Genomic DNA, 16,875 nt, shown 5'->3' on the forward strand with positions numbered 1-16,875 from the left:
AGTGCCGGCTTGTACTATTTACTCTGCAGCAGAAAGTGATGAAGATTTCTGCTAAGAGGAATATGATTTTAGCACCAGTAACTAAAATCCATGGCTGTTCCCACGCAGGACTGTTGAAATCAGAGAACATCATGATAACCTATGTTCTGTATGCTCAAAATCCAAGGTGGTTCCCCCATTAAATTTATGTGTGAAGTGTGCCATAGCGTCCAAGCAGCTTAAGGACCATACAATCACACTTAAAAACATAGCCCAAGATGATTCTTTAGCTGAAGGTTGTGAAGATAGCTTGCTATCCTCTCCTTCTGTGTCAATACCAGCTATGCCCGCGCCAGTGTTGCCCAGTACATCTAACGCACTAATTGTGATTACTATGCAACAGTTAGCGACAGTAATGGATAATTCTCTTTCAGCATTTTTATCTAAACTGCCAGCTTTTCCTAGGAAGCGTGATTGCTCAGTTTTAAACACAGAAAATGAGCACGCTGACGCAGAGGATAACTTATCTGTAGTGCCCTCACATCAATCTGACTTGGCGGTGAGGGAGGGCCTGTCTGAGGGAGAAATTTCTGACACAGGGAAAGTTTCTCAGCAGGCAGAGCCTGATGCCATAGCATTTAAATTTAAGCTAGAACACCTCTGCGCCCTACTTAAGGAGGTCCTAGCTACACTTGATGATTGTGATCCTTTGGTGATCCCTGAAAAATTGTGTAAATGGACAAATTCTTAGAAGTCCCAGTACACACTGATGCATTTCCAATACCTAAGAGGGTGGCGGATATCGTGACTAAGGAGTGGGAGAAGCCAGGTGTACCCTTTGTTCCCCCTCCTATATTTAAGAAAATGTTCCCAATTGTTGACCCTAGAAGGGATGTATGGCAGACGGTCCCTAAGGTAGAGGGGGCAGTTTCAACACTAGCTAAGCGCACGACTATACCAATAGAAGACAGTTGCGCTTTCAAAGATCCAATGGATAAAAAATTAGAAGGTTTACTTAAGAAAATTTTTGTTCAACAAGGTTTTCTTCTACAACCAATTTCTTGCATTATTCCTGTAACCACTGCAGCTGCTTTTTGGTTTGAGGAATTAGAGAACTCCCTCCAGAAGGAAACTTCTTATGATGAAGTCATGGATAGAATTCACGCCCTCAAGTTGGCTAATTCTTTCATTACAGATGCCGCTATGCAGTTAGCTAAATTAGCGGCGAAAAATTCCGGCTTCGCAATAGTGGCACGTAGAGCACTTTGGCTAAAGTCGTGGTCGGCGGATGTGTCGTCCAAAACAAAATTGCTTAATATTCCTTTCAAGGGTAAGACCCTATTTGGGCCAGAGTTGAAAGAAATTATTTCAGATATCACTGGGGGAAAGGGCCATGCTCTCCCACAGGATAGACCTTTCAAAGCTAAAAACAAGTCTAATTTTCGTTGCTTTCGCAATTTCAGGAACGGACTGGCTTCTACCTCTACAGCCACTAGGCAAGAGGGTAACGCACCCCAGCCCAAACCGGCATGGAAACCAATGCAAGGCTGGAACAAGGGTAAACAGGCCAAAAAGCCTGCTGCTGCTACCAAGACAGAATGAAGGGGTAGCCCCCGATCCGGGACCGGATCTAGTAGGGGGCAGACTTTCTCTCTTTGCTCAGGCCTGGACGAGAGATGTTCCGGACCCCTGGGCATTAGAAATTGTCTCTCAGGGGTATCTTCTAGAATTCAAGGACCTTCCTCCAAGGGGAAGGTTCCACATGTCTCGCTTATCTTTAGACCAGATAAAGAGACAGGCATTCTTACATTGCGTAGATGACCTCTTAAAAATGGGAGTGATACACCCAGTTCCAACAGTAGAACAAGGACTGGGATTTTACTCAAACCTGTTTGTAGTTCTCAAAAAGGAAGGAACTTTCAGGCCAATTCTGGACTTAAAGATCCTAAACAAATTCCTCAGAGTTCCTTCATTCAAGGTGGAAACCATTCGGACAATCTTACCAATGATCCAGGAGGGTCAATATATGACTACCGTGGACTTAAAGGATGCGTACCTGCATATTCCTATCCACAAAGATCACCATCAATTCCTGAGGTTCGCTTATCTGGACAAGCATTTTCAGTTCATGGCTCTTCCCTTCGGATTGGCCACTGCTCCCAGAATTTTCACAAAGGTGCTAGGGTCTCTTCTAGCGGTGCTAAGGCCAAGGGGCATTGCAGTAGCACCTTACCTAGACGACATTTTAATACAAGCGTCGTCCTTTCACAAAGCAAAGGCTCATACAGACATTGTTCTAGCCTTTCTAAGGTCCCACGGGTGGAAGGTGAACATAGAAAAAAGTTCTCTGTCCCCGTTCACAAGGGTTCCCTTCCTGGGAACAATAATAGACTCAGTAGAAATGAAAATCTTTCTGACAGAGGCCAGGAAGTTAAAACTTCTAAACACTTGTCGACTTCTTCAATCCATTCCTCAACCCTCCATAGCTCAGTGCATGGAGGTAATAGGACTCATGGTTGCAGCAATGGACGTGGTTCCATTTGCTCGAATTCATTTAAGACCATTGCAACTGTGCATGATCAAACAGTGGAATGGGGATTATGCAGATTTGTCTCCCCAGATTCAAATGGACCAGAAAAGCAGAGACTCAATCCTCTGGTGGTTGTCTCTGGATCACCTGTCTCAGGGAATGAGTTTCCGCAGACCGGAGTGGATCATTGTCACGACCGACGCCAGTCTCCTAGGCTGGGGCGCGGTCTGGGAGTCCCTGAAGGCTCAGGGTCTATAGTCTCGGGAAGAATCTCTTCTCCCGATAAACATTTTTGAATTGAGAGCGATATTCAATGCGCTCCAGGCATGGCCTCAACTAGCGGAGGCCAAATTCATCAGATTTCAGTCGGACAACATGACGACTGTGGCGTATATCAATCATCAGGGGGGAACAAAGAGTTCCCTGGCGATAAGAGAGGTATCCAAAATCATCAAATGGGCAGAGGATCACTCTTGCCATCTATCAGCAATTTACATCCCAGGAGTGGACAACTGGGAAGCGGATTTCCTGAGTCGTCAGACTTTCCATCCGGGGGAGTGGGAACTTCACCCAGAGGTTTTTGCCCAGTTAACCCAAGCATTCCAGATCTGGATCTGATGGCGTCACGTCAGAACTCCAAAGTTCCACGTTACGGGTCCAGGTCCAGGGATCCCAAGGCGACATTGGTAGATGCCTTAATAGTGCCTTTGTCGTTCAATCTAGCTTATGTCTTTCCACCGTTTCCTCTTCTCCCCCGACTAGTAGCCAGAATCAAACAGGAGAAGGCTTCTGTAATTCTGATAGCTCCTGCGTGGCCACGCAGGACTTGGTATGCGGACTTGGTGAACATGTCATCAGTTCCACCATGGAAGCTACCTTTGAGGCAGGACCTTCTAATTCAAGGTCCATTCGAACATCCAAACCTAGTTTCTCTGCAACTGACTGCTTGGAGATTGAACACTTGATTCTAGTTAAGCGTGGGTTTTCGGAATCAGTTATAGATACTCTGATCCAGGCTAGAAAGCCTGTCATCAGGAAAATTTACCATAAGATATGGCGGAAATATCTTTGCTGGTGCAAATCCAAAGGTTACTCATGGAGTAAAATTAGGATTCCAAGGATACTATCTTTTCTCCAAGAAGGATTGGAGAAAGGTCTATCAGCTAGTTCCTTAAAACTACAGATATCTGCTCTGTCTGTTTTGTTACACAAGCGTCTGGCAGCCGTGCCAGATGTTCAGGCGTTTGTACAGGCTTTTGTCAGAATCAAGCCTGTCTACAGACCTGTGGCTCCTCCATGGAGTCTAAATTTAGTACTTTCAGTTCTTCAAGGGGTTACGTTTGAACCTCTACATTCCATAGATATTAAGTTACTATCTTGGAAGGTTTTGTTTTTGGTTGCTATTTCTCCTGCTAGAAGAGTTTCTGAATTGTCTGCTTTGCAGTGTAATTCACCTTATCTGGTGTTCCATGCAGATAAGGTTGTTTTGCGTACCAAACCTGGTTTTCTTCCAAAAGTGGTTTCTAATAAGAATATTAACCAGGAAATCATTGTTCCTTCTCTGTGCCCTAATCCAGCTTCTAAGAAGGAACGACTGTTACACAATCTTGATGTGGTTCGTGCTTTAAAATTCTATTTACAAGCGACTAAAGATTTCAGACAAACATCATCCTTGTTTGTTGTCTATTCTGGTAAGAGGAGAGGTCAGAAAGTTACTGCTACCTCTCTTTCCTTCTGGCTGAAAAGCATCGTCAGATTGGCTTATGAGACTGCTGGACAGCAGCCTCCTGAACGTGTTACAGCTCATTCCACCAGAGCTGTGGCTTCCACATGGGCTTTCAAGAATGAGGCTTCTGTTTAACAGATTTGTAAGGCAGCGACTTGGTCTTCACTGCATACATTCACCAAATTTAACAAATTCGATACTTTTGCTTCTTCGGAGGATATTTTTGGGAGAAAGGTTTTACAAGCAGTGGTGCCTTCCGTTTAGGTTACCTGACTTGTTCCCTCCCTTCATCCGTGTCCTAAAGCTTTGGTATTGGTTCCCACAAGTAAGGATGAAGCCGTGGACCGGATACACCAATGTAGGAGAAAACAGAATTTATGTTTACCTGATAAATTTCTTTCTCCTACGGTGTATCCGGTCCACGGCCCACCCTGGCATTTTGTCAGGTTTAAATTTATTTTTCCAAACTACAGTCACCACTGCACCCTATGGTTCTCCTTTTTCTCCTAACCGTCGGTCGAATGACTGGAGGGGCGGAGCCTAGGGGGAGCTATATGGACAGCTCTGCTGTGTGTTCTCTTTGCCACTTCCTGTAGGGAATGAGAATATCCCACAAGTAAGGATGAAGCCGTGGACCGGATACACCGTAGGAGAAAGATATTTATCAGGTAAACATAAATTCTGTTTTTCTTATACTTTGCCTTTAGAATGTTTGTGTAGGTACATACATCTTATATGCTGGAAAACTTTGGTTCTCCTCTTGATAAATTATTCTATTTGTCTTTTTTTTAACATGGATAAGATTTTTTTTTTTTAATATTGATTAATACCTTATTTGAAATAAAGAGAAATTATTGATAACATAAAATACCTTGGGTTAGATTACGATTTGAGTGCAAAGATTTGCACCCGAGCTATAAGGGGTATATCACAAGGGTTTGCGCTCATCAGGCTTACCGATTATATTATGAGTTAAAAGTACACTGGAATGATTACCGCGACTTCAGAGCTCTTGTTAACTGTTTTTCAAAACATAAAAGTCTCACAAAACACATAAAAAATACACTACAAAATACAGTTACGCTCAAAATAACACTATCTATTAAAATATATTTAATAATAACTTTGCAAACAAAAGTTATAAAGGCTCAAAGATATGAGGTCTCAGTTGTTAGGAGAAAAAAATGGCAGGCAAAGGGCTATATTATGTCTAAAGATGGCTATATATATGTATATATATATATATATATATATATATATATATATATATATGTATATATATAGAGAGAGAGAAATCAGGAGACAGCACTCACTGGTCTTGACAATACTGGATTTATTTATATATATATATATATATATATATATATATATATATATATATATATATATATATATATATATATATATATATATATATATATATATATATGAATAAAACAAAGGAAAGTCGTGGCTCCAAAGTGTCCATAAAACAAAATTTATTGTAGTAATCCACAGTAAAAACAGATATGCACTAATCAGTACATCAAATAGCAGCTCCTTAGCAGACAGGCAATGCAGATAGCTAGGTCAGCTTATATATATGTCTACATATGTATTTATTTATATATATATACTGGATATATATATATATATATATATATATATATATATGCATTGGAGCCCTTTGCCGTTACAGTAGGTGAAAACATTTAAAAGCAAATGTATTCAATATTCATACTTAATAAAGGTTTTAACTATGTATTTACTGTAAATATTTCACATTCCAATGTTCTGCACATAGCAGAATATGTTCAATGTATTTTTAAATAGATATTCCTGTATATATATATATATATATATACAGGGAGTGCAGAATTATTAGGCAAATGAGTATTTTGACCACATCATCCTCTTTATGCATGTTGTCTTACTCCAAGCTGTATAGGCTCGAAAGCCTACTACCAATTAAGCATATTAGGTGATGTGCATCTCTGTAATGAGAAGGGGTGTGGTCTAATGACATCAACACCCTATATCAGGTGTGCATAATTATTAGGCAACTTCCTTTCCTTTGGCAAAATGGGTCAAAAGAAGGACTTGACAGGTTCAGAAAAGTCAAAAATAGTGAGATATCTTGCAGAGGGATGCAGCACTCTTAAAATTGCAAAGCTTCTGAAGCGTGATCATCGAACAATCAAGCGTTTCATTCAAAATAGTCAACAGGGTCGCAAGAAGCGTGTGGAAAAACCAAGGCGCAAAATAACTGCCCATGAACTGAGAAAAGTCAAGCGTGCAGCTGCCAAGATGCCACTTGCCACCAGTTTGGCCATATTTCAGAGCTGCAACATCACTGGAGTGCCCAAAAGCACAAGGTGTGCAATACTCAGAGACATGACCAAGGTAAGAAAGGCTGAAAGACGACCACCACTGAACAAGACACACAAGCTGAAACTTCAAGACTGGGCCAAGAAATATCTCAAGACTGATTTTTCTAAGGTTTTATGGACTGATGAAATGAGAGTGAGTCTTGATGGGCCAGATGGATGGGCCCGTGGCTGGATTGGTAAAGGGCAGAGAGCTCCAGTCCGACTCAGACGCCAGCAAGGTAGAGGTGGAGTACTGGTTTGGGTTGGTATCATCAAAGATGAGCTTGTGGGGCCTTTTCGGGTTGAGGATGGAGTCAAGCTCAACTCCCAGTCCTACTGCCAGTTTCTGGAAGACTTCTTCAAGCAGTGGTACAGGAAGAAGTCTGCATCCTTCAAGAAAAACATGATTTTCATGCAGGACAATGCTCCATCACACGCGTCCAAGTACTCCACAGCGTGGCTGGCAAGAAAGGGTATAAAAGAAGAAAATCTAATGACATGGCCTCCTTGTTCACCTGATCTGAACCCCATTGAGAACCTGTGGTCCATCATCAAATGTGAGATTTACAAGGAGGGAAAACAGTACACCTCTCTGAACAGTGTCTGGGAGGCTGTGGTTGCTGCTGCACGCAATGTTGATGGTGAACAGATCAAAACACTGACAGAATCCATGGATGGCAGGCTTTTGAGTGTCCTTGCAAAGAAAGGTGGCTATATTGGTCACTGATTTGTTTTTGTTTTGTTTTTGAATGTCAGAAATGTATATTTGTGAATGTTGAGATGTTATATTGGTTTCACTGGTAAAAATAAATAATTGAAATGGGTATATATTTGTTTTTTGTTAAGTTGCCTAATAATTATGCACAGTAATAGTCACCTGCACACACAGATATCCCCCTAAAATAGCTATAACTAAAAACAAACTAAAAACTACTTCCAAAACTATTCAGCTTTGATATTAATGAGTTTTTTGGGTTCATTGAGAACATGGTTGTTGTTCAATAATAAAATTAATCCTCAAAAATACAACTTGCCTAATAATTCTGCACTCCCTGTATATATATATATATATTCTGGAACAGAAGAGGGAAGGGCGCACAGCAGAGAAAAAAAACTCCTGGTGTAGTATGTCTAGACACTTGTTAGAATAATTACAATGTGGTGACAAATGCAAACTCACGTGATTCCCCCTCAACCATATGAGGTATAGATAAGACTCTGAGTGGTGAATATCCACTAAGGAAGGCAATCAAATCCCCTTGCGTCTGCGACCTGTTTTTCACTCCTTATACAACAGTCCTCACCTCTCCGGCAAAACTTAACCACTTCTAGAAAGGGGGGCTGTGAAGTATATCTTGGAGGAAATCCTTTCTCACAAACGTTATGTCATGCCTCCAGGTGATATTAATAAGTAAAAATTAGATTTGTAGCTTTTTCCAATAGTTAACACATATAGCTTTGAATGAGTTAAACACATGGAATAAAGCAGACTTAATATTAGTAATTGAAATGATTTGTATAAGAAAAAATAATACAGAGTGGTAAATCTGAGGAGAATGAATCTTTAGGTTTAACACACACAGAATAAGAATTGTCTTAATAGAGACAGGCTGTATAATAGGCAAAAAATAAGACACTCTGTGCTCACTAGAGTTAATAGGAGACAAATGGTAAACGAATGATTGAAAAAATATATATCCGTTATAAATGAGATGTTATATGGAATGAGCAAAAATAACAATGTAAGTTACAAGCTGATCTTACTTGAGCCAAAGACAGTTTTTGAGCTGAGGGAGATTGTACCTGAGCGGAGACTGGTATGAAACAAAGTCACAGCAGGGAAGCAGCGGTATTGATTATGCAGCGCACGCTGAACAGGTCAGACAGGAGGAAGGCTGCAGGGAGCGAGTGCTGTGCGGCTCCAGAGAAACAGCATGTGAGAGGTGTAGAGACACAGCTGGTAGTCAGAGTGAGATGACGTCAGTGGTTCTGGCTATGGGTTACGGCAAAGGATAAATACCTTAGGTGAAGTAAGTTGAAAGAGATAAACACTCGAGACACACTTTGAAAATGAAGGCTTGATCCAACGTAGGTGATTCACAAAAAGTAGTTAAAGGCTTGAATGAGTAGAAGCGGAGGAACAGGAAGTTCATCAGAAACACAACTTCAATAATCAAGCATTAAACAGGTGCATCTGATAGCCTTTTATAGGTAAATAGTAAAGGTGGACAGAGGGATTTAAGGTGGAATCATGACAGATCCCACGTCTCAAGGCGGACCTCCTGGGAGCAGAGAACCAGGTTTGGAAGGGTTGTGAAGATGGAATTCACGTAATAGATCTGGAGCGTGAATATCATGTAGAGGAATCCAAGAGTCCTCCTCAGGACCATATCCTAACCAACGGACTAGATATTCAACCCGTCTCCAACGGTTGCGGGAATCCAAGATCTTTTCCACCTCGAATTCAGACTGGTCTGCACACAAATCCGCATCGGAGGAATCATCCCCGGGTAGCGAGTCTGACGTACCAGAATAAGGTTTCAAGAGAGACACATGGAAAGAAGGATGAATCCGTAGATGATCTGGTAATTGGAGAACGACTGCATTAGGATTTAGGATTTTCTTAATCCTGAAGGGTCCGATAAATTGGTTTGCCAATTTTTTGCAGGGAACTTACAGTTTTATATTTTTCGTGGATAACCATACACGATCTCCAGGTTTATATGGTGGGGGAGGTATATGTTTCTTGTCAAAATAAAACTTCTGTTTATCTTTTGCAGTCTCCAGATGTTTTTTCAATAGAGGCATGGAGTTTTTCAGTTCGGTAATATATTCGACAGCATAAGTTGAAGATGAGGTGGTGTTAGAAGTGGGTATTGTTCTTGGATGATAACCATAAGAAGCAAAAAACGGTGTGATTTTAGTAGAAGTGTTAATCGAATTATTGTAAGCGAATTCCGCCATCGGAAGCCAGTCTGACCAATCATCTTGAACTTGAGATATGTAACACCGGAGATACTGCTCTAATGTTTGATTTAGTCGTTCTGTCAAACCATTTGACTGCGGATGAAAAGCTGTTGTGAATCTGGGGGTGATCTTCAATAGACGACACAATTCCCTCCAGATTCTGGAGGTGAACTGAGTTCCCCTATCTGTAACTATTGAAAGTGGTAGACCATGTAATTTTACGATATGGTTGATGAAACAGTTAGCTGTGGTTGTTGCGGTGGGTATCTTCTTGAGAGGAATGAAATGTCCCATACGGGTGAGATGATCAACAACTACGAGGATACAGGTGTAATTCTTCGAGGGTGGTAACTCTACAATGAAATCCATTGATATCATATGCCATGGTGTGTCAGGTATTGGTAGAGGAGCCAACAAACCGAATGGTTTATGCGAAGGTCGTTTGGTTCGGGAACAAACTTGGCAGTCAGTGATATGGTTACAAATATCTTGTTTCATTTTCGGCCACCAATATTCTCTATTCAATAACTCATGGGTTTTAGTAATACCTGGATGTCCTGATAGTGGAAGATTATGGAAATGATGAAGTAATTGTTTTCTTAATGTTGGTGGTACATACAAAAGTTTGTGATTATGATATAAACCGGTCTTCGAGTCCTTAGTACAGATTGAAGGGATTGTGGAATCTTTGAGTTGAGCATTTAGTAGATCAGAATGGAATGAAGTAATAGAGGCTAAGAATCTGTGAGTGGGTATGATATTTTGTGCCTCTTCCTTTTCAGGTACATTCTGAAAAGTTCTGGATAGAGAATCTGCTTGAGTATTTTTTGATCCTGGTCTGTAGTGTATGAGATAGTTAAAGCGATCTAGAAAAAGGGACCATCGGACCTGACGTGAAGATAAAGTTTTGTTTTTCTTTAGGTACTGTAGATTCTTGTGATCTGTTAGTACTAAAAAGGGTTTGGATGTGCCTTCTAGAATATGCCTCCAATGTTCCATGGCAACCTTTATTGCCAAAAGTTCTAGATCACCGACAGAGTAATTCCTTTCCGCTGGCGTCAAAAGTCGGGAATAAAAGGCAACAGGATGGCGAACTTGTGATCCAACGCGTCGTTGAGACAAAATTGCCCCAAAACCAATATTTGAGGCATCAACTTCTAAGGTGTAATCTGCATCTGGATCAGGAAGCTGTAAGATGGGAGCTGAAGTAAAACATTTTTTCAGATGTTCGAAAGCTTCTTGTGCTTCATTTGTCCAACAAAATCTGGTTTTTCCTGTCAATTTAGTTAAGGGTTGAGCAATGGAGGAATATCCCTGAATAAATCTTCTGTAGAAATTGGAAAAACCAAGAAACTTTTGGAGAGATTTTAAACTGGTAGGTACAGGCCAATCCAAAACAACCTTTACTTTGTCAGGATCCATTTCGATGCCAGTTGGGGAGATGATATAACCCAGAAATTTGATTGTCTTTACATGGAATTGACATTTCTCTAATTTAGCATAAAGATGATGCTCTCTTAACCTCATTAAAACCCATCGTACGTGTTTGATGTGGTCAGTTATGTTCTTTGAATACATTAAAATGTCATCTAGATATATCACTACGCAGATATCTAATAAATCCTTGAATATCTCATTTATAAAAAACTGAAAAGTTGCTGGAGCATTTGTCAAGCCAAAAGGCATAACATTGTACTGATATAAGCCATAACGAGTTTTAAAAGCTGTTTTCCACTCATCCCCTTTCCTCATGCGTATGAGATTATACGCACCTTTCAAATCTAGTTTGGTAAAGATTTGAGCATCAGTTAATCTTTCTAGGAGTTCAGGGATGAGTGGAAGTGGATAGCGATTTTTTACTGTAATTTCGTTTAAACCCCTGTAATCTATAATAGGACGTATAGTACCATCCTTATTGGTCACAAAAAACATTCCAGCAGCTGCTGGAGATGTGGAGGTGGATATAAACCCTTTTCTTAAATTTTCGTCGAGATATTCTCTAAGGTATTGCAACTCTTTATTAGACATAGGATATATTTTACCAAAAGGTATGGTGGTTTTAGGTTTGTTGTCTATAGGACAATCGAATGGCCTATGAGGTGGTAGATTTTCTGCCTCTTTAAGATTAAATACATCTGAAAACTCAAGGTATTCTGAGGGTATTTGAGGTTGTATGTGGTTTAGAGAGATTGTGGGGTAACAAGTAGTGGTACAGTACCGAGATGTATATTGTATATTATTGGTAACCCAATCAATACTTGGGTTATGCTGATGTAACCAGGGGAATCCTAAAATGATAGGATGGATAGAGTTAGGTAGTATATCGAATGTGATATATTCAGTATGTCCATTACCTGTAGTAGTGAGTAGTGGAATAGTGTGGTGTGCTATTGGACCTTTTAAATGAGTGGAACCATCAATAACTTTTACAAGTACAGGGAATTGCTTTAACACTCTGGGTATTTTATTTTTTGTAACATAAGTTTGATCCATGAACATGCCAAACGCCCTTGAATCGATCATGGCCTCATTCAGCAGAAGATGTTGATCCCACTGCAAAGACAATGAAATGGTTAAGTGTGATATCATTTTAGAATTAATTTGAGGGTTAACTATCAGTATCTTACCCCTCTTCTGGCGCATTAGAGTTGGACAGGTGGATACTGTGTGATCCTTGTTTCCACAGTACATACAAAGATTTAAACTTCTTCTTCGTTGTTTTTCTTCGTATGTTAGTGGACCTTTTATTGTGCCAATTTCCATAGGTACAGGACTTGAGGATGGTTGTTGTACTTGTGGTAGATGGTACTTCTTTGGGTAGGGTTCAGTTGGTACCTTTTCAGCACGGCGTTCCCTGAATCTCCTATCCATTGAGATAGAGATCTTTATGAGAGATTCAAGCGTGTCTGGGAACTCAATACGAGAAAGCTCATCTTTCAAATGTTCTGATAGTCCCAGACGAAACTGATTGCGTAGAGAGACTGAGTTCCACTGAGACTCCGTAGCCCATAGTTGAAACTCTGCGACGTAGTCCTCAACTGGCCGTTTGCCCTGCTTAAGTGTTCTCAAGTTATTTTCAGCAGTGAGTTGGGTGTTGCGGTCTTCATACAATAAGGCCATTGCGTTAAAGAAATCTTCCTTAGAACCTAAAATGGGATCATTAGCCTCAAAAAATTTATCAGCCCATAATCTGGGTTCCCCATTTAAATATGAAATCACAGTGCATACTTTTACTCTATCAGAATAATATGTCTTAGGTTTCATAGAGAACATGAGTAAGCATGCATTGCGAAATTCACGAAAACGAGTGCGTACACCAGCAAACACACTTGGAGGGTTAATTTTTGGTTCAGGGTGTTCAGCTGCCTTTTGTGTAATAAAGTCATTCATAATACGTTTCAAGGTATTATTTTCATTTTTTAATTCTGTTAAACCCTGAGCTAATATCTCCACCTTTTGATTTAAACTGGTTATTTCATTTGCCATTGCTGCAGGATCCATAACTCAGAGTAACTTTTATGTATTTTTAAGGCTTGATTATTCTGTCATGCCTCCAGGTGATATTAATAAGTAAAAATTAGATTTGTAGCTTTTTCCAATAGTTAACACATATAGCTTTGAATGAGTTAAACACATGGAATAAAGCAGACTTAATATTAGTAATTGAAATGATTTGTATAAGAAAAAATAATACAGAGTGGTAAATCTGAGGAGAATGAATCTTTAGGTTTAACACACACAGAATAAGAATTGTCTTAATAGAGACAGGCTGTATAATAGGCAAAAAATAAGACACTCTGTGCTCACTAGAGTTAATAGGAGACAAATGGTAAACGAATGATTGAAAAAATATATATCCGTTATAAATGAGATGTTATATGGAATGAGCAAAAATAACAATGTAAGTTACAAGCTGATCTTACTTGAGCCAAAGACAGTTTTTGAGCTGAGGGAGATTGTACCTGAGCGGAGACTGGTATGAAACAAAGTCACAGCAGGGAAGCAGCGGTATTGATTATGCAGCGTACGCTGAACAGGTCAGACAGGAGGAAGGCTGCAGGGAGCGAGTGCTGTGCGGCTCCAGAGAAACAGCGTGTGAGAGGTGTAGACACACAGCTGGTAGTCGGAGTGAGATGACGTCAGTGGTTCTGGCTATGGGTTACGGCAAAAGGATAAATACCTTAGGTGAAGTAAGTTGAAAGAGATAAACACTTGAGACACACTTTGAAAATGAAGGCTTGATCCAACGTAGGTGATTCACAAAAAGTAGTTAAAGGCTTGAATGAGTAGAAACGGAGGAACAGGAAGTTCATCAGAAACACAACTTCAATAAACAGGTGCATCTGATAGCCTTTTATAGGTAAATAGTAAAGGTGGACAGAGGGATTTAAGGTGGAATCATGACACATTAGTAATTTAGGGGCTGAATAGATGTATGTATCAAACACCATAAAGTTCTTAAAAGGGTGTTTTTATTTTGATACACAAGGCATAAATGAAAACATGCAAAACTTCCATAAAAAACTTCATAAAAAAACGCTTGTGTCAGTTCATATACAAAGTGTGTACATATAAGCGGTAGTTGTAAAAAACTCACTCGTTTTCAATATTCCACTCTAGCTGGTTAGAAAAATCCCAGTGGATCTGGGTGCTTGGCAAGCAGTGCCGTAGCACTTCGTTGCTTGATCTCGGCTCGTGGATGAAGTGACCAATCGAGTCACGAAACGCATCAGGCCACGCCCCCTCACGAGCCGAGATCAAGCAACGAAGTGCTACGGCCAATCGGAATTAAAGGGTAAAAAATCCTATTGGCTGATGCAATCAGCCAATAGGATTGAGCTTCAATCCTATTGGCTGTTCCAATCAGCCAATGAGATTGAGCTCGCATTGTTCCAATCAGCCAATAGAATGCGAGCTCAATCCCATTGGCTGATTGCATCAGCCAATAGGATTTTTTACCCTTTAATTCCGATTGGCTGATAGAATTCTATCAGCCAATCGGAATTCAAGGGACGCCATCTTGGATGACGTCCCTTAAAGGGAACCTTCAGTGTACGGCTGGGACCGTATGAAGAGGATGCTCTGCGCTGGATCTCTTGAAGATGGAGCTGCTCTGTGTCGGAAGGATGAAGATAGAAGATGCCATCTGGATGAAGACTTCTGCCCGCCTGGAGGACGACTTGTTGCCGCTTGGATGAAGACTACTCTAGACTTCGTTGAGGACTTCTTGCCACTTGGATGAGGACTTCTGCTGCTTGAATGAGGATGGATGTCCGGTCTTCAAAAACTGTAAGTGGATCTTCGGGGGTTAGTGTTAGGTTTATTTAAGGGTTTATTGGGTGGGTTTTATTTTTAGAGTAGGGTCTGGGCAGTAAAAGAGCTAAATGCCCTTTTAAAGGCAATGCCCATACAAATGCCCTTTTCAGGGCAATGGGGAGCTTAGGTTTTCTAGATAGGATTTTATTTGGGGGGGTTGGTTGTGTGGGTGGTGGTTTAACTGTTGGGGGGTTGTTTGTATTTATTTTACAGGTAAAAGAGCCGATTTCTTTGGGGCAATGCCCAGCAAAAGTCCCTTTTAAGGGCCATTGGTAGTTTATTGTAGGCTAGGTTTTTTTTTATTTTGGGGGTCTTTTTTGTTTTGATAGGGCTATTAGATTAGGTGTAATTCTTTTTTATTTTTGATACTGTGTTTTTTTATTTTTTGCAACTTAGTGTTTTTTATTTTTTGTAACTTAGTTTTTATTTTTGTAATTTAGTAATTTTTAATTGTAGATTTAAATAATTTGAGTAGGGTTAGGTTTTTAAATATGTAATTTAGTTAATTTAATTGTTAGTTTAATGTAATTTTAGTATAATAGTTAGGGTAAGTTAATTAATAGTTTAATATAGTTTAATGCAATTTTAGTATAATAGGGTAGGTTAATTAATAGTTTAATATAGTTTAAGGTATATAGGTAAGTTTTAATTTATTATAAGATAGGGATAAGGTAATTTTAATGTAAAGCTAGCGGGTTGTTAGGTTTATGGGTTAATAGGTTCATTTAGTTTATGGCGATGTGGGGGACTGGCGGTTTAGGGGTTAATATGTTTAGTTAATGGTAGTGATGTGAGAGGCCAGGGGTTTAGGGGTTAATAATTTTGTTACAATTGCTGTGGGCTCTCGGAGCGGCGGGATAGGGGTTAATATATTATATTTAGTTGCGGTGGGCTCCGGGAGCGGCGGGATAGGAGTTAATATATTTTATTTAGTTGTGGTGGGCTCTAGGAGTGGCGGGATAGGGGTTAAACATTTTAGTATAGTGGCGGTGTTTGGTGACATGGTATAAATAAAGTTGGTAAAAAGCCGAATAGCAGCGAGATCGATGACTGCTAGTTAACAACAGTCCGCTGCTCATCGCACCGTAGTTGGTGTGCGGATTTTGCCGGCTTTTTTTATAAATATGGAGAGCGTATTGAGATACGCGGCCGCGATGTTAGGCGATGTTAGGCGAGCGTATTGGTGCCGGCAAATGCAACTAAGTTGATTCTTTGATAAATAGGCCTCGTAGTGTACACTTACAATTCTCCGAATTTGAAACTCACTTTATCAGAGTCAAATTACAAATAAATAATAAATAAATAATGAATATATATTGTAGAGTTGTAATCAAATGTGAAACTTTTATATTATAAAATATTCTAAAATTATTATATTATAAAATTGTGATAATATTCCTTCCCTTAAGCAGAGAAACACAATAAAACACATCAAAATGGAAACTAGAGAACTAAAATCCACTAACCTAAATATCTATGCTCAGTGGCCAAGCTGAGCTAGAAGCTAGATGAGAGGGTCTTAATATGAAAATGTTCAAGGCTTTGTGTGCTCTATGATATAAAAGTTGTGTGCTTGTATCAACCATGTGTGATAGGGAGCAGCTGAGGTTTACTAATACTAGATCTTGCAGTGATCTTAGCACGCTCATTAACCCCACCACTTCATAGATTCATTTGGGTAAAATAACACTAATGCCATTATAATAAACACTTTAATGAATTTGTTTTTTCAACTTACCATTACTTCTAACTTCATTTAACTTGTTAACAAGGTCCATTAGAAAAACTCCTGTGGTGTCTGATTGAAGAACAAGAAAATCACAAATTATTTATGATTAGGAATGAAACATTAATAACACAGTTCGTCACTTTTAGATTGAAAAAGAACTATTATGCACAAATATTTTTTCTTTCTTTTTTCTTGTATTACAAATTCTTTATACAAAATGAAAGAATAAAGCAGATTAATTACAAGTATACACATTTTATTAACCTGCTCACAATCACCA

The 16,875-nt window shown here is 39.6% G+C and overlaps 1 protein-coding gene across 4 annotated transcripts in view; it reads right to left on the minus strand.

Moving 5' to 3' along the window:
- Positions 1-16,875, minus strand: part of LOC128662231 (CD209 antigen-like protein C) — a 295,491-nt gene that overhangs the window by 54,915 nt on the left and 223,701 nt on the right. For all 4 annotated transcript variants that reach the window (XM_053716052.1, XM_053716051.1, XM_053716050.1 and 1 more), the window contains one exon: positions 16,605-16,664. In XM_053716052.1, the coding sequence (XP_053572027.1) occupies positions 16,605-16,664 (60 nt within the window). The remainder of the gene's footprint in view (positions 1-16,604; positions 16,665-16,875) is intronic.

Source organism: Bombina bombina, chromosome 6 (genome assembly GCF_027579735.1).
Source record: "Bombina bombina isolate aBomBom1 chromosome 6, aBomBom1.pri, whole genome shotgun sequence".
Lineage (NCBI taxonomy): Eukaryota > Metazoa > Chordata > Amphibia > Anura > Bombinatoridae > Bombina > Bombina bombina.